Here is a 17114-nt window from a genome sequence, read left to right on the forward strand (position 1 = left end):
AAAGAAGTTCCAGATAAAGATTTTTTTCTTTTTTTAAATTTTCTTTTTGTGGTACCTGGAATCGAACTCATGACCTCACACTTGCCAGGCAGGCACTATGCCAGCTGAGCTGTATTCCCAGCCCCAAGATTATTTTATTTAAAAAATTCAAATGTAATCCTTTTAAGTGTGAACATATTAATACACAATTTTGAGCTTGTCATACTATAGAGAAAAGTATCTGACTCAATTAGTAATTTTTTGTTGTTGTATTTTAGGGAAAGATCTACAGGCTGTTCAGGGTCTCACTACTAGATCTGACTCATAGTGATCCGCCTGTTTACAGCCTCCCGAGAGCTGGGATTACAGGCACATCCAGTCTCAATTGCCATCTCAGCATGCCCCAGGGCCAGGGCTGGCATGGCAGGCCCAGGGATCAAATCCCTGGCCCCTATGCCTGCTTGCATGCACTTTAATCCACTGAGCTATTTGGCCGGCCCTCAATTAGTAATTTTTTTTTTTTTATTTATTTTGTGTGTGTGTGGCCAGTTCAGCCCACCAGGGGGCGGGGCGGGCTGGCATGTGGTGCTGGGGGATTGAACCGCGGTCCCTGTGCTTTTGTTCAGCTTGTTCTAAGTAGGTGCTTTAGACTACTGAGCCATCTCACCAGCCCCTCAATTAGTAATTTTTATTATTTATTTTTCTTAGGGCTTTTTGGGGGTCTCACTATGTATTCAAAGCTGGACTGGAACAGTGATGTTCCTGCCTCAGCCTTCAGAGTGCTAAGATTACAGGCATATGCCACTGTTGCTGCCACTATGAATGCACGTTTGTATTTTTTGTGGTACTGGGGATTGAAGCAAGGGCCTCTGCAATGAGTTGCATCCCCAACCCTTTTTTAAAATTTGAGTCAGTCTCCCTAAATTCCTAACTGCTCAAAGTGGACTTGAATTTGTGATCCTCCTACTTCTACCTTCCAGAATACTGTGATTACAGAGGTGTGCCTCCATGCCTGGCTTCAATTAATAGTACCACATTTGATTCCCAGTACCACACGCTGTCCTGGCCAGTGCTAAGCTGACAACCAAAACCAGGCTTGTTGGCACATGCCTATAATCCCAGCCCAGGGGAGGCTGAGACAGGAGGATCACTAAGAGTCAGAGCTGCTGTAGGGGACCCTGTACCAAATAAATAAATAAATAAATAAATAAATAAATGACTGTTTTTAAAAAAAGGACTGGGGAGATAGCTAAGTGTCTAAACGCCTGCCTGGCAAGCTCAAGGACCTGGGTTTGATCCCTGGTACTGTATACTGTGCCAGCACTGGAACCCAGGATGCACCTGGCCAGCTACTGAAACCCTGTGTGGTGGTGCACAGCTGTAATCCCAGTGCCGGGAAGGCTGAGACTTAGTAGACCCTATGCCAAATAAATTTTTTTTTAATTTTTTTAAAATTTTATTTGTGTGTGTGTGTGTGTGTGTGTGTGTGTGTGTGTGGCCACCTCAGCCCACCAGGGGGCGGGGCTGACTGGCATGTGGTGCTGGGGGATTGAACCGCGGTCCCTGTGCTTTGCTGAGCTTGTTCTAAGTAGGTGCTTTAGACCACTGAGCCATCTCACCAGCCCCCTATGCCAAATAAATTTTAAAAAAGATTTTAAAAATTTTTTTAAAAAATGAATTACTTTTGTTTGTTTGTTTTTGTTGTTTTTTTTCCGGAACCGGGGATTGAACTGAGACCCTTCTGCTTGCCATGGAAGTGCTTATTCCACTGAGCCATCTCCCGGGCCCCAAGAATTACTAATTTTTGCTGGGTGTGGTGGCGCATACCTCTAATCCCAGCACTGAGGAAGCAGAGGCAGGGGATCACTGCAAATTTGAGGCCAGCCTGGGCTGCATACTGAGTTCAGGATCAGCCTAAACTACATGGTGAGACCTTTCTCAAAAAAACCAGAAACCAAAAAACAAAGCAAAACAAAAACAAAAGAATTACTCATTTTATTTATGTATTTTTAATTTTTGGATAGTGGGGATTGAACTCATGACTTTGCATTTGCCAGGCAGGTGTGTATGCAGCTGAGCTATTTTCCAAGCCCAAGAATTGTGGAAAACCAGACTGAAACAACAATAAAAAAAAACAAACAAAAAAAACCCCTCCACCCAACAAAAAATCCCAAAGAGACAGAAACAGAGAATGTGTTGAATTCTAAGCACGAGCAGCACCTGTGTGGCTGGAGCAGCCAAGAACCCTCCCGGAAGTCAGGAGCTAGGTCTGCCCTGCACTTGGTTCTGTTACAGCCAGCAAGCCAAGAATGGTTTTGTACTTTAAAATGGTTGATAAAAATCTAAAGACACCAGGCTGTATTCAGTCTTCATTATCATTTAAAGAAAGAAAGGAAAACCATACACATATAAATATTTTGCGATCTGGTAGCATGAACAAAGTTTGAAGGGAACACAACGCTGGCCACTGTTTACTTAGCAACCCTCTGTGGACACTCGCACTGCAAGAAGAGGAACTGCAGCAGCCACGGTGCAGCTGGCGAAGGCCACACACTGACTGGCTAGTTCTGCAGAGAAAAGCTTGCTCAACCCTGGACGACAACTAAAAAATAGCTTTGCTTTGTCATAAAAGAGGCAGCAGCCAGTAGCTGACAGCAGGCAGGCAGGTGTGGGGCAGATACAGGACAGAAAGATGGAGCCTGGGTCCTGGCCACCTGGCCACTGCCTCACCGCAGGGCTGCTCCTCGCCACTGGGCTTTGCTAGGGATCCAGGGCTTCCATCAGCTCCTTCTTAGTGAGCCTCGTCAGTCTCACTAGGTTGCCTAGCGTGGACCTTGCAGTCCTCCGGCCTCAGCTCCTGAGCAGCTGTAATCCTAAATTCCGGGCTCACTCGCAGTCCTCTTCTCCCCAGCTGCTTTTCCTCTTCCCTCAGAGCTCTGCAGCAGTCTCCAGGAGATTCATGCAAGGCTCACAAGAGTCCAGCATGGAGCCCCCTGCTACAGCCTTCCTCCGCAGCCTCCTTGGCCTCCCCAGGCTGTTCCAGCCACTCTGTGCTCACAGAGAACTCTTGTCTCATTTCTGTGGTCCTCATGGGTCCCTTTCCACTGCTGTGGCCAATGTTTCCTGGGAGCACAAAGCCATCTCTCTCTCTCTCTCTCTCTCTCTCTCTCTCTCTCTCTCTCTCTCTCTCTCTCTCTTCCAGAACTGGGGATTGAATTTAGGCCCTTGAACCTGCCAGCCAAATGCTTATCCTACTGAACCATCTCCCTGGCCCCTAACATCTCTTGATTTGGACCAGCCTGGGATATTTTTCTCTCTGCACCTACCCACCTTCTGACCTCAGCCCCGAAACACCCTCCTTTCAAGATTTTCCCCATCTCCCAGGTCAAGAAGCCCCAAACCAGCCATGTGTGGCACACACCTATTATTCCAGCACTCTGGGAGACTGAGACAGGAAGATCTCAAGTTTGAGATCTTGGGCAACCTATGTTGCCTTATTTGTTTTTGGTCTTTTTTGATTTTACTGTATTTTTTTTTCATTGAATTGTTTTTTTTGTTTTTGTTTTTTTTTGTGCCGAATGCCTTCAAGGCATGACTGGCTGTCTTGTGTTGTGGGGATTGAACTACAGCAACCTGAGGCTGATAGCTTTGTGGAAGCAGCCACTTAAACAACTGAGCTAAGGCCAGGCACCCCCTTGAATTGTTTTTTAGGGGAGGTTTATTTTTTGTTTTTCATGTTGAGGACTGAACCCAGGGCTTCCAGCTTGCTAGGCAAGCATTCTACCGCTGAGCCAAGTCCCCAGCCCCAGCTTGGGCAACCAATGGAGACCCTATTTCAAAATAAATTCAAAAGGACTGGGGATGTTGCTCAGTGCAAAGAAAGGTTCTTAGTTCAATCCCCACTACTGGGGCGGGGGTGCTAGCTATGTTGAGGTTAACCCAGTTTCTCACTCTTGGTTTGGTTTTTTTTTTCCTGGTACTGAGGACTGAACCAGGCCTTTCACACTAACTACAGCCCTGCCCTTTCGAATTTTGTGAAGCTCTTACCAGATTTCCTAGGCTAGACTCAAAGTTGCGATCCTCCTACCACAACCTTCTGGAATGTTGGGAGGCTGTGCCACTGTGCCACTGTGTGTCCAGGCCTTGAACTCAAGACACTGACACCACCAGCACCAGCAGCCCTCAGATGCTGAGAATAGGCATGTGCCACCAGGCCTGCCCTCTCTCTTGTTGACAGACTTAAACTTTTAGGTACTTTCCTGAGACCTTCTACTTCCTGTTGAAAGCAGGAGTCTCTTACCTGCCTGTAAGAAATAAACCCCATGTGGGGGCTGGGCAGATGGCTCAGTGGAATAAGCGCTTCCCTGGCAAGCACAAAGGCCTGAGTTCAATCCCTGGTTCCGCAAAGAAATAAACCCCATCTGCACTAACTGTCCCACCCAGCTGCCTCCTAGCAAGGAGCCTGGAATTTAGGGGTGTTGGGAGGAAAGAAGGTAAGAGCTACCAAACAAGAACCTTGGGTAGCAAAATGCCTCTGGTTTAGCTGACTTGGGGTTGGTGTTAAAATGAAGTCTCAGGCAGGTAAGTACTTTGGGAGGCTGAGGCAGGAGGACTCCTGTGAGTTCAAGGTCAGTTAAACTGACTCCAAAACAAAATAAAGTCTCTAATTATAGAACCTGGGGAAAGGGAAGAGCAAGAAATGAAAGATCTGGGGCCCAGGATGTAGCAAGAGCAAGGTCCCGGGTTCAATCATCAGTACCATTAAAAAAAGAAAAATAAAATCTGATTGTAGAGGAAGTGGCAGAGAGCAGAACACAACCCCCACATTTCTTTCTTTCCCCATCGATCGTGTTTTTTTTTTTTTTTTTTTTGGCAGAACCGGGGATTGAACTCAGGCCCTTGCACTTGCCAGGCAAGCACTTATTCTACTGAGCCATCTCCCTGGCCCCTCCCCATCAATCTAGATGTCTACCTGGGTCTCCGGGCTCCTGAGAGAGCAGGGCTTGAGACACTCAGCCCCGGCAGAAGCTGGCTCCTGTGCCGCCCTCTCCCTTCCCCGAGGTTGGATGTGAGCAAGTGGAGGTGCAGCTGGAGAGCCTGCTTACAGGGCGGCACATGGGCGCTGCGAGCAGTCCAGAGGCTGAACCTCAGCCAGGTGGGTCTTCACCCCAAGAAGCTTCTCAGGGAGGAAGGAGAGTGCTGACATAGCAGTACTTTTTTTTTTTCAGCTGGGGTTGGCTGTGTATCCTAAGCACATTCTACCAGTTAAGCAGGAACCACACCCCAGCCTACCCGACTCCAGCTGAACCTGAGGCCTCACAGAGCACCCCAAGTACTTCTGTGTGCCACCATCTGGCCTCACAGCAAACAGAAAGGAGGCGTCCTTAGCAGTGTGCCAGCGACCCGCATGGGCTCCCTCGTCGTCGTGTGTTCCCATTAGTTGGGTGTGGCGGCACAAGTGAGCAATCTCATCGTTCAGGGAGGCCAGGGCAGAAGAGGCGTAAATTCAAGGGTACACTGGCAATTTAGTGATTTACTGAAAACCTGCCTCAAAATTAAGATTTTTTTTTAAAGGGCTGGGAATTTCGCCCTTGGTTTAATCTCCAGTACTGAAGGAGAAAAAAGAACTTTGTTCACCTCACAACCCTAGCCCCATCTCAACTTCGGAGGTCCAGTTCCTCTGCATCCTTCCCTATTTCCACTCCAGCACACCAAAACTAGGGGCTCCTCCACCACAGCTCGCTGCCCTTTGGTTGCAGCTTCCTCTCTCAACTCTTTGAGAGTTTTGGAGGTCACCGGAGTGTCTGTCCACTCTGCACCCCCAGAGGAGGTCAGGAAGAGAGGTTGCTTGGAGTCAGGTTCCCCTTGCTGGTAACTTCCACAGTGACCCCGAACTGACCTCAGGGTCCTGGGGAAGGTATCCGTAGGGGCTGCAAGGAAACCTAGCTCTTAAACGAAAGGAAGAAAGAGGGCAAACCCTTAGATGCGGGCCCACCGAAGGGAGAAGTAGGAGGCCAGAGAGAGCTCTAGGGCTTTCAGAGAAAAGGGGGCGTTTGAGGCTGGGACCCTCAGGGCTGGGGCTGCCCATTCTCCACCTGTGATTGGCTCTCAGACTCAGGCCAAGCCCCAAACCTGCCCAGCAACAGCCCGAAGAGGGCGGGCCCAGGGCCAGAGTCAGCTGACTTCCAGGACTGCTAGCTGGGAGGGCGGGTCCCGCAGGCAGCTGCTTCCCGCCCGCCCCACCGCCTCCGGCAGCCACCCTGCTCGCTGGCTCAGCCCATCGCCGACTGTGCGACAGGATCCCTGGAGGCTGGGACTGTCGCCTCCTCTTCAGACTGGGCGACTTGGACGCAGCCTGCCTTGTTCCCTGTTCCTCACCCCCCAGCCCGGGCTGCAGCTGCTTGCGTTTTCCTTCCCTTCTGTTCTGTTCCGTTCCTGCCCAGCCCAGCGCTCACCCACTCTCCCAAATGTCTGCCTTCTTCCTGCTCAGCCACTCCAGCCAGGCCAAGCCTGAGAGTAGTGTGAGGTGAAGGAGGCTGCTGGAGCTGCGCGCTCCTGTGGGAAGATGACGGCTGGCCTTTCTCCAGGGCCCAGGCGGCCCAGGCCCGCTAGCCGTCCGGACCCCTCGCTGTTACTTGGCTGTCTGGGCCAGGGGCGAGATGGGGACTACGGGGTCAGGGGGAGCGCGTTACGGAAAAGGCTGTCGCTTTCACAGTACCTCTAGCAAGTTATTTACCTTGAGGGAAGAAACGGGCTGGGGGAGAGGGAGGAGGCTGGGGTGAGACATCTCAGAAGAATGTATCTTTGGCAGGACATCGAGTACTGCCCGGCCCTCCCTCTCCCGAGTCCTCTAAGTCCCGCCAGGTCCTCCTCCTCTAGTCACAGGCTAAACAAGGGATAAGGCGTTGCAGTCACTTCCCTTGTGCCCCTCGGAAGGCAGCGAGGCAGAGCAGGCCAGGGAAATGGTAACAGTGGAAAAGATGGCAGAGAAAGGAAGGCAGGGCCAAAGAAAGGGAACAGGAGACGTGACTCCCCAAAGACGGCCGTCATTCAGCTCAGCCCCCGATTAAAAGGAGTGCGGCTAGATCCCAAGAGAAAACCACGCAGGCCCTGTGTTATCTCCGGACTGAGCCCCCAGCGCCACACTTAACGGGGAGAAGCGGTGACCTCTGGTGGCGAGTTACCGCCCTGCAGGGACGCGCTGGCCTGGAGGACCCTGTGCCCGCCCGCGCTCTGGGGCTCCTCCTCCTGTGTTTCTGACTTTATACTGCTCAGTTGGCCCACGTGGCTGGGCCCCCAGATGGGACAAGGAAGAACATGCTTCTTTGTCATAGTCAACTTTAATAAAAAATAAATTAGTTCTGGGGTGGGAACCATTTCATGGGCTGCACTTCTGTTAACATTTCTTTTTTTCCACCCTCAGTTCAGATGCTCCCTGCTCTGGCCTGGGGTGTGATGGCAATGGCTGATAGCCCAAGGTGATTAGGAAGGCAAAGGTAGAGGTGGTGAAGGGCGGGGGGGAGGTCAGGGCCAAAAGGATGGCTTTTTTTTTTTTTTTTTGGCAGTGCTGGGGTTCAAACGCAGAGCTGGGTGCATGCCTGGCCAGCAGCCTACCACTGAGCTGCACCTCCACCCCCAGCCCAAAAGAGTGGTTTAGAAGATGTGAGACCCGCATATGAGAAACCAGGTTTAGGGCACAAAACGAATTGCTGAGAAGACCACATTCTAAGTAGCTCAGATAAGTGAGGAGCTGCAAACTTGCTTTCCTCTCCGCCTAGAAAAGTCTTGGGGAAACAAGTACTGTCTGCGCTCATTCCTGTCCAGCTCTTTTGACTTCTCTTTGGGAAGTGATCCGCAGTCGCACACACGCAGCCAGCCGCACACAAGTCTGGAAGCGCGGGTGCACACATAGCACACCTCAAACAGACCCACACATCAACAACCACCTCCAGTCGCTCTGGAGGGTGTCCTGGGTAAGCCTGGGACCGGCTGGAGAGCCAGGGGCACAGCACGGGCTGATGGACGAGGGCCAGTGCCGGAGTGAGAGAACCGGACGGGGGTCTCCTGGGCCCGCTTTCAGGCGGGCTCCAGCGGGGAGCGCTCCAGGACTTGTGCACAGGAGCGGCAGCAAGTGGCTGTGTAGTAGGGGTAGACGCAGAGCCGAGCCTGCACCACCAGGGGGCAGTATGGAGAGCTGTCCTGACACCGATCATCTGGGGGCAGGACAGAGGCCAGCGGGGACCACCACTAGCAACCGTGTGCCCTGAGGTGTGCTGCCCACCCCCACCTCCGCCCACTGTCTGCTGACTCCTAACTCCATTCTGCCGGGGCTAGGGATCAGAGGTCTTTACCAGGGTGCTGGATGCAGGGCTGGCTGTTACACTGCCGTTTCCTGGACGGTCGCAGATGCGGAGGGCACCGGGTGCTGAGAGTCTGGTTGGCGCTCAGGCACTGGACTTCCCGCGTCTGCGTGCCTCCCTGGCAGGAACGGGAACACTGGGAGACCAAAACTATCAGATCAGACTTTTGCTGTGTCCAGGACTCGGCCTCAACCCATGGCCAAACCTCTCTCCTGAAGAGTAGTGGTGGCACATTATCATCCAGGGATGACATGGAGTCCTGGACAGATAGGGCCCACTTGTCCCCCAAGTCCAAATAAAATGGGCAAAGTGAAACCTCAGCTGCGCTATCCTAGGGTTTGGAGAAGCTTGAGGGGCAGTGAGAGGAGCCCCTACTTCATTGGAGGCTTAGGCTGAGCAGGAAGGAGAGCCAGGCACTCACCGGATTCCAGGGTGTGGAGAACCATCGGTCCTGGCAGGCCTGCCCCTGACAGGGCTGCAGGGCAGGGGGCCTTGGCAGGTGAGAGCAGTTGCTGGGAGAAGCCACATGGAAATCAGTCCCCAGCTTGGACACACAGATGACGTCTCTGTGCTGTGTGCCAGAGCCACACTCTGAGGAGCACTGGTATAGGAGCAAGAATAACAGATCACCTCCAACGCTGCCATGCAACCCCCTGGCACTCTGACCAGGCCTCCTCCCAGGCCCTCAGCGCACCTCAGCCCAGGGCCCTGTGTACCAGCACCACGTCGTCTCACAGGGTCCGGAGCTGCAGGCACGCATGTCAGGAGGGCGGCTTCCCAGGGGACAGCTCTCCTCACCAGTCCCTGTGCCTGCCTCCTCCCTGCCTGCCCCATGTGTCTCCCCACTTCCGAGGCAGACCACTGAACGCCGCTGGACTCCGGTCCCACACTGGGCTGAGCACTGTTGAGAAGCACAGCACCTGTGTGAAGGAAGCTGCTGGAGCCTGGAGCAAGGGAGGGGACTTGGGATGCAGGTGTCCTGGATCCCGCACCTGGGAGCTGGGGATGCATCAGGCACCCGCCAGGCAAGGGGACACCTGCTGGGTGTGCAGCACACTGATGCAAGTTCTTCTCCCATATCTGAGCTCCCAGCACCAAGCACACAGTAGCTACTTGCTCAGTCAGTGTTCACTGAGCTGTGCTGGACATGTTGTGACAGGGTGGTCTGGGTGTGGTCACGGGGATGCAGGGCTTGGCTGAGGGGTACGGGGGCCCACCTTGGAGCTCCAGTCACTGTGGAACCAGGCCGCGGTACATGGGCCCATGTCACAGGCCTCTCTGCTTGGGGGACGGGGGGCAGCAGAGGCGCAGTCCTGCTCACTCACTTCATCACCGTTGTTTCCCACACAGCGAACCTGCCGGCTCCTCTGGCCTCGCCCACATCGCACGGAGCACTGAGGGTGTGAGAGGGAACCCAGGGAGCTGGGCCACAGGCAGCCTCAACTATGTGGCTTTTACCTAAGATCTGCCTTTGAACCTCAGCTCAGTGGTTACAGGGCTTTGTGGGCTGAAGAGGAGGCCAAGGCCCAGACCCCCAATCTCTGGGTCAGTCTTTTATCTGGGATTCCATGCAAGACGACCCCGTTTGCAGAACATTTCTGCTGATTGAGAAGGAGGTGGAGGGCGGGTGAGATGGCTCCATGGTCTAAAGCACCTGTTTAGAACAAGCTTAGCAAAGCACAGGGACTGTGGTTCAATCCCCCAGCACCACATGCCAGCCAGCCCCGCCCCCTGGTGGGCTGACCTGGCCACACACACACACAAATAGATAAATAAAAATTTTTTTAAAAAAAGGAGGTGGAGGGGCTGGTGAGATGGCTCAGTGGTCTAAAGCACCTACTTAGAACAAGCTTAGCAAAGCACAGGGACCGCGGTTCAATCCCCCAGCACCACATGCCAGCCGGGGCCGCCCCCTGGTGGGCTGAGCTGGCCACACACACACACACACACACACACACACACACACACACACACAAATAAATAAATAAATAAATAAGGAGGTGGAAAAACTGCTGTTCTTATTCATGGGTGCCCACTCCTTGGGGGCTCCATTGCCAAAGCCTGCTCACCTTGCTCCAGGTGGAGCCCACCTCCCAGTGGCTGCAGAGGTGCAGCTGACAGTGCTGAGTGGTGTTGGGTCGGGGGAGGTGTCCACAGCGCTCGGGAGGCACAGAGGAGCCACCACCCCCAAATTCCTGCCGGCAGTGCAGCTGGCGGTGCTGGGTACCAGGACCACAGGAGCGGCTGCAAGATGTCCACTCACCAGTCTCCCAGCTGCAGCCGTGGCAGGGCAGGAAGGAAGCAGAGATGGCAATGAGACCCATGAGGCTGCCACATGGGGGGAGAGCAAGGTTCCCTGGGAGTGAGGCCTGTCATGGAGAGTGGCCACATTTGGCCACTTTTGGAGTTAGGGTTTCTTGTGGGGGTATAGGCTGCCTGGGTTTTTATTCTATGGGATGTCAGTCCTTATTTAAAACTGTCTCCTTGTAGCCAGGAGGAATTGCCAAGGGAGTCCAGGGAAGATCGTGCGAGCAGGGAGCAGGTCCAGGGGCAATAGGTGGGTTCTAGTACTCCAGCCCTCCCTCTGGTTCATACTCACTATGCAGGGCATGGTGGGCCATGGCAGGGCTCAGGGGAGTCTGGGGGTTTGGCACCCACAGCACAGCTATGTTCCTCCAGTTCCTCTCCTGACTCACGAGAAATGCAGAGGAAAACAGGACGCCACACGCCTGAAGGAGACAAGAAATCAGTCAGGAAGGCAGTCATGGTGTCAAGCTGGGGATTTAGGCTATAGGCCCACATACATAGGCACAAAGTGTCACCTTTTCCACAGGATGCTGAACACTGGGAGTATCCTACTCGCTTCCAGTATCCAGCTGGAGATCCCAGGGGTGTTCTGGGATGGGTTCCAGCAGGCATCTGAGGGATCCGCACCTGGCGCTGGAGGGTACCTGGGGCCCGGGCTGGGCGGGGCACTGAGGGGCGTGGGGGCTCCCCCCTGAGCATCTCTGTGCAGAAGTTAAGTAGACTGATCAGATGCCTCCCTGCTGCCTCTGAACCCTCTCAGCCTCTCCCTCTTCCTGGATCAGTCTTACCAGGCTGAAGCTGGGGTATGGAGGCCTCTGGAGTGGGGTTTTGGAGGACTGGAGATGATGAGATGACATACTGATAGGAAACACCTGGGTTATCCTCCTGAAATATCATCTAGGGAGAAGAGACAGAAATAGATGTTTGGGGTGACTAGAGAGCATTCCTCCTCTGCAGAAGGAAAGGCCTCACATGCCCCAGCTCACATAGACATCCACAGGCTGGGTGATGGGGCCTTCAGCTGACAGACTCTCCCCTCGACCTTCCTCCCTTGGAGGACGATTGTACAGGAAGACAGTCCCACAGCCTGTGTAGGAGCCGGGGGGATCCACAGCCCAGTTCCCATTGATGATGGAGCGGCCCCCAGGGCCTCGAAGTGCTAGAAGAGATCCCAAAACTCGAGATTGGTCACACTATTTTCCTCTCCACCATCCGCCACAGAACCTAAGATACCCCGAACAGTTGCAGTTTTCCAATTTTTCCCTGTTTGGCTTGTTTGCCACATCAAGTAGCAACAAAGAGGGCAGAACAAGGAGACCAGAAATGGAACAAGAGTGGGCCTTGGGAGACTGGGTTCTCACCAAGGTAATTGGAACTGGGCCGAAGCTGGGCTATCTGGAGACGGGAGGCTCCAGCTGGAATCTGCAGGATCTTCTGGTAGCCCAGAGGGCCACCTGGGTCAGTGAGGTTCCCCGAAACGAGGCGACAGGTAGAATCATCACCTCCACAAACTCCACAGCCATCTGGACGCCTGCCAGAGCCAAGGATCCCATCACAGCCGGGGCTCTGGGAAAAGTGACATGAGACCAGGGCCACACGAATGCCAGACATGCACACCCCTTGCACACTCAGGACCCTGCATTTGTGACCTTGCTCCCTGTGCTACCAGTAGAGTGTGGTTTTCTCCATGGGCCCTACCATCCCCTGCCAGGCTCAGGCCCAGGGAGGCAGGGGTGCGCCTGCTAGACTCCTCCACCCATGGGTCTGCCCCACTGGGCTCCACAGGTGAGGCTTTCCCCCGGCAATCCATCTGATGGTGGCGGTTGCCATGAGTGAAACCACTCTGTGTGTGTGTCTGCGTGTGCGCGTGTGCATTCTTGCACACACATGTCTGGCTCCCTCACCAGGCAGCGTCCAGCTACACAGATGTCCAGAGCTCCAGGCTGACACAGAGTCCCATCCTGGACCTTTTCAGTGTGACGAACATAGAAGCGGAAGCCACGAGGACGACAGTTCAGTTCACAGCGTTGAGAGCCCTGAACTAGGAAACAAGGTAGAATGCGGTTAGCTGGTGGGAGGTTAACTGGGACATGCCCCAGAATCCCTACAGCTTTGCTTCCATTGTCTATAGATCAACTGCAAGTTGCTAAGTTGCCAAGGATGAAGGGAACATGAGGATTCCACACGCTGAAAGGTTGGTCAGACACTGTCAAGGTTTGGTTTTGTTTTGCAATACTGGGGATTGAACCCAGGGTCAGTGTACTGAGCTACATCATCCTCAGCTTTTTTTATTTATTTTGTACTTTTGAGCCTGTTGCTCAGGCTCCCTTGAGCTCACTTTGTAGCCCAGGCTGGTCTCCAACTCACAAGGATCCTCCTGCCTAAGCCTCCTGAGTGTTGGGATTACAGGTGTGTGCCACCATATTCAGCTTCTCAGTCCTTTTTAAATTTTATTTTATTTTTAAATTGTGAGACGGTCTGACAAAGTCACCTAGGCTGGACTCAAACTTGCAGTCCTCCTGTATCTCCAAAATTACTAGGATTGCAGGAATGTACTACCATGCTGGGCAGCTGTTTTTTTGTTTTTTGTTTTTTTTTCTCTTTGCGGAACCAGGGATTGAATTTAGGCCCTTGTGCTTGCCAGGGAAGCACTTATTCCATTGAGCCATCTCCCCAGCCCGTTTTTTTTTTTTTTTTTTTTTTTTTCTCGGAACTGGGGATTGAACTCAGGTCCTTGCGCTTGCCAGGGAAGCGCTTATTCCACTGAGCCATCTCCCCAGCCCCCGTTTTGTTTTTTGAGCCAGGATTTCCATAAATTCCCTGGCTGACCCCCAAGTCAAGGGTTCAAGTGACCCTCCCTCCTCAGGCTCAAGCAGATGGGTCTATAGATAAGTATCACTGTGTCCAGCCATCAAGGGGGCTTCTGACACCTATAGTTATGTGGGCACTGAGCTCGCAAGGGTGACATAGCCTACTCAAGTGAATGGTTACTTGGTAAAAGGGGAAAGATTTATACGATTCAAAGAGAAACCAGAGTATGGATGGTTACTTGACAACAGCTGATAGGATACCCTGGATCCATGGCACAGCCCATCCTGTTGTGAACACTGTACAAAATCTCTCATGTCACAAACACACCACCCCGAGCCAGGGAGATGGCTCAGTAGAATAAGCACTTCCCTGGCAAGTGCAAGGGCCTGAGTTCAATCCCTACTTCTAAAAAACCCCAAAAAACAACAAAAAAAAACCCAAAAATAAAAAACAAACAAACAACAACAACAACAACAAAAAAAAAAACCCTCCAAAACACGCCACCTCTAGAATGGATGTCTTTTCAGAGGAAGACAGCCAAAGGGCACCTCTAGACCCCTCTCTCTTCAAGCCTGACCCCTGTGCTGCCATCAGTCAGGTGTGACAGTTGAAGGCCTATCCGGAAGCCTCTCCCTTCCAGGCCTGCACTAAGTCACTTTGAGTCAATGACTTGGTAAGACAGGTGTGATACAGGAAAAAGAGAAGGGTCTACACGGTGAGAAGGGTTGGAAACCCCCTAGTCTGAGAGTGAGCAGGTGCCTCCCTGTATCCACCTTCCCCGGCCCCGAGGCACCATGGGCATGGGCCAATGCTCACCTTCCGTGAAGGGCTCCCACTGGTATAGCTGACCCATGAACTCTTGGGAGTCAAAGGCTGCACACTGCAGGGCCCTGGGATCTGGCTGCTCCGGGGGACAGGGCTGAGGTGGGGAAACAAAGCAGTGGGAGCTGGGGAGGAAGGCAGGGTGGCAGCTGGGCTGGATTTGGGGCATGAGAGGAGGTCAGGTCCTGGGCTCCAGATCAGACAAGCTAAGAGCGCAAACAGTATCAGGGAACTGAGCAGAAGTCAGTGCTGGAAGAGGATGCCCAGCCAGAACTCACCTCCTGGCTGCAGGCTCGAAGCTGTTCACTCTCCCCAGAACATCTTGGGACAGGCTCACTGGGAGTGAAGAGGCTCCAGAGGGAGCTCGGGTGGGGCCCAGCCCTTAGCAGAGGCAGCCACCCATGTGGGTAATGACGGGCAGGCTCAGAGAGGGACACTGGAAGACTCCCCCTGGGTTGCCAATGCCCCTGGCTCTGCTGGCCTTGGCCCCGAGGGAGGTAAGGTAAAGGATCCTGGTGTCTGCCTGCTACCTGGGGGCTGGCCAGGCGGTGGGAGGTAGGTATTCTCGGCTGAGGGGAGGAGAGGAAGGAGCCACTTTCTCCCAAGGAAGAGTAGGTCCGTGAGGGGGCCCCTCCACCTCCAGAGGCCTGGGCTCTGGGGTGGGGCTGTATGGCATCAGGGCTGGTTCTGGGAGACACTTCTACCTCAGCAGTTTGGGACCTGGTGGGTTCTGCTGAGGGGGATGAGGTGGGAGCAGCAGATCCTGTAGATGGGAGCTGAACTTGGCGGCTGTGCTTTGAAGAGGAGGGAAGCGTCCAGTTCACTGCATCAGAGGCTAGGGAGGGCTCAGGCCTGGGTGAGAGCCCAGGGTGTCTGCGGCTCCGGTGCAGTGGCAAGGCAAAGGGTGCCCTCCCATAGCCAAACATGCCAGGCTTGATGGGATCTCGAACCCAGGACCTGAGAAAGTGTTGCAGACATGAATCGTGAGGTCAGTCACAGCTCTGTTCATCCTGCCCCTTTTCTTGGTGCCAGAGATAGGCCTCTGAAGCCATATATCCTCATATCTAGCTCCCTTTTCCTCCACCAAGCCCTGACCCTTTCCCAGAACCTCACCTCAAGGCCTCCTGGGGCTCCTGTCTCCCCACGTGGGAAGCAGGACCTCGAAGTGGGCCGCCCCTTCCCCGGGGCTGTGGCTTGTGGAGGGGCCGGGTTCCTACCGAAGTCTGAGGTCTGGGACCCCGGCCCTGGGGGCGCAGGGCTTCTGGGTATCTTGGAGGCCTGGGAGGTGGGGCCAGGCCTGGAGGGAATTGACACATCCGGCTTCTGCGCTGCACCCCCACCCCACAGGGCTGGGAGCACGCAGTCCACTGGTCCCAAGGTCCCCAGACACCCTCAGGGACCCGGCCCTCCTCTTGGGGTATTTGAAGAGCATGTCCAGACAAGACCTACACAGAAAGAGAGGTGAGACAAGCCTAGTGATGCGAGGGGAACAGTGTGGAGCAGCCCCCTCGCCCAGGGCTGTGGCCACGCTGAGGAGCGCAGCACAAGGAAAACTCAGCCTTGCGGTTTCCCTGTGATTTCCCCAGGAGTTAGGGGCTGTCAGAGAAAGGCAGGTGATAGGGCCATGGCTGAGGCTCTGAGACAAGGAGCCCAGACAGGAGAGCTGGGGGAGGGGACCGGAAGCTGAAGGGACGCAGGCGCGCAGTGGCTCACTTGCCCAGGGCTCACCTCCTGGCCCAGGCAGAGCTGAGGGAGAGACAGAAGCAGCATCAGACACAGCCGGGGTCTGCAAGTTAAAGAAGGGGTTGTCATGAGGCTATGTTGGAGGTGTTGTGACCCCCCCCCACCCGTGGACACCCCACATTTAGTCACCTTAGCAGGCCTCCTCTCTTGCTGGGTCCCAGTCATCCTTCCCCAGACTTCCAGGGACCAGTGACCCTGCCACCCAGCAGCCCCTCCTCTCACCTGCCCACCCGCTTCTCCATCGCTGGGCCAGAGGAAGCTACTCAGGCATCTGGGTGTGGAGGGGTGTGCACTGCAGGGGCTGAGTTTCTCTCAGGAAAAAGCTGAGGGCCGCTGGGCAAGAGGACTCCTCAGACAGACTCGGCAGACAGAAAGTGGAGAAGCAAGGCCCAGCCTGTTAGGATCTTCGGGGAGCTGAGGAACACTGCAGGGTGGGGGTCTGACCTCAGCTTCCAGGCTCCCAACTCAGTCCCCTCCCCGTGGTGCTGCAGGGACTCAGCTCCTCCCTGGATCCTGAGCCAGGTTGTGCTAGCCCTCTTAGGCCATCCTGAGGTTTCCATCTGACTCCCAGTCCAGCCCCCCATTGCTCCCTGGAAGGGTGAGGAGGAAGGCTCAGGTGAGGAGGAGGCCCTAGAAACAAGATGTTCCAGGACCATCTGTTCCTTACCTGCCACCAGCCTGTTCTTCCCTTCCTTACAGAAGGAAGGATCAAGCACATCTCAGCCTGCCTCATACTTTCTGCCTAAGGAATAAGCTTAGTGGGCTCCTTCAGAGAAAAAGCAGGTGATTTTACCCTATGAGTGCCAGTAGCCAGCTACCACTGGCTCAGTGGGAGCCTCTTTCTCTCCCCTTTCTTCCTCCCTTCCTTTTTCTCTCCCTTCCTTTCACTGTTTCTTTTCTTTTTTTTTTTTTTTTGGTACCAGGAATATAACTCAGGACCTTGCACTTGTCAGGCAGGGGCTCTCCCTGTCTCTGTCTCTGTTTCCTCTTCTCTTCCCTTCCCTTCCCTTCCCTTCCCTCCCTTCCCCTCCCTTCCCCTCCTTCTCCTCTTCCTCCTCTCTCTGTCTCTCTGTCTCTCTCTGTCTCTCTCTG

General features: G+C 53.9%; 1 protein-coding gene across 3 annotated transcripts in view; it reads right to left on the reverse strand.

Moving 5' to 3' along the window:
- Nucleotides 1-7309: 7309 nt before the first annotated feature.
- Adamtsl4 (ADAMTS like 4) overlaps nt 7310-17114 on the reverse strand; it is a 12429-nt gene continuing 2624 nt past the window's right edge. The window contains exons 2-18 of one of the 3 annotated variants that reach the window (XM_004632493.2): nt 16245-16381; nt 16008-16065; nt 15393-15724; nt 14558-15236; nt 14274-14376; nt 12551-12687; nt 12008-12212; nt 11633-11805; nt 11435-11543; nt 11162-11347; nt 10939-11068; nt 10409-10613; nt 9557-9733; nt 9034-9240; nt 8761-8940; nt 8331-8475; nt 7310-8192 (exon numbers count right to left, since the gene is read on the reverse strand). In XM_004632493.2, the coding sequence (XP_004632550.1) occupies nt 8056-8192; nt 8331-8475; nt 8761-8940; nt 9034-9240; nt 9557-9733; nt 10409-10613; nt 10939-11068; nt 11162-11347; nt 11435-11543; nt 11633-11805; nt 12008-12212; nt 12551-12687; nt 14274-14376; nt 14558-15236; nt 15393-15724; nt 16008-16065; nt 16245-16264 (3183 nt within the window). In that variant the 5' untranslated portion in view covers nt 16265-16381 and the 3' untranslated portion in view covers nt 7310-8055. Of the gene's footprint in view, nt 8193-8330; nt 8476-8760; nt 8941-9033; nt 9241-9556; nt 9734-10408; nt 10614-10938; nt 11069-11161; nt 11348-11434; nt 11544-11632; nt 11806-12007; nt 12213-12550; nt 12688-14273; nt 14377-14557; nt 15237-15392; nt 15725-16007; nt 16066-16244; nt 16447-17114 lie in introns of all 3 variants that reach the window. The other 2 variants (XM_023716530.1, XM_023716531.1) reach the window with 2 other exon arrangements.

Source organism: Octodon degus, unplaced genomic scaffold (genome assembly GCF_000260255.1).
Source record: "Octodon degus isolate 3935 unplaced genomic scaffold, OctDeg1.0 scaffold00048, whole genome shotgun sequence".
Classification (NCBI taxonomy): Eukaryota; Metazoa; Chordata; class Mammalia; order Rodentia; family Octodontidae; genus Octodon; species Octodon degus.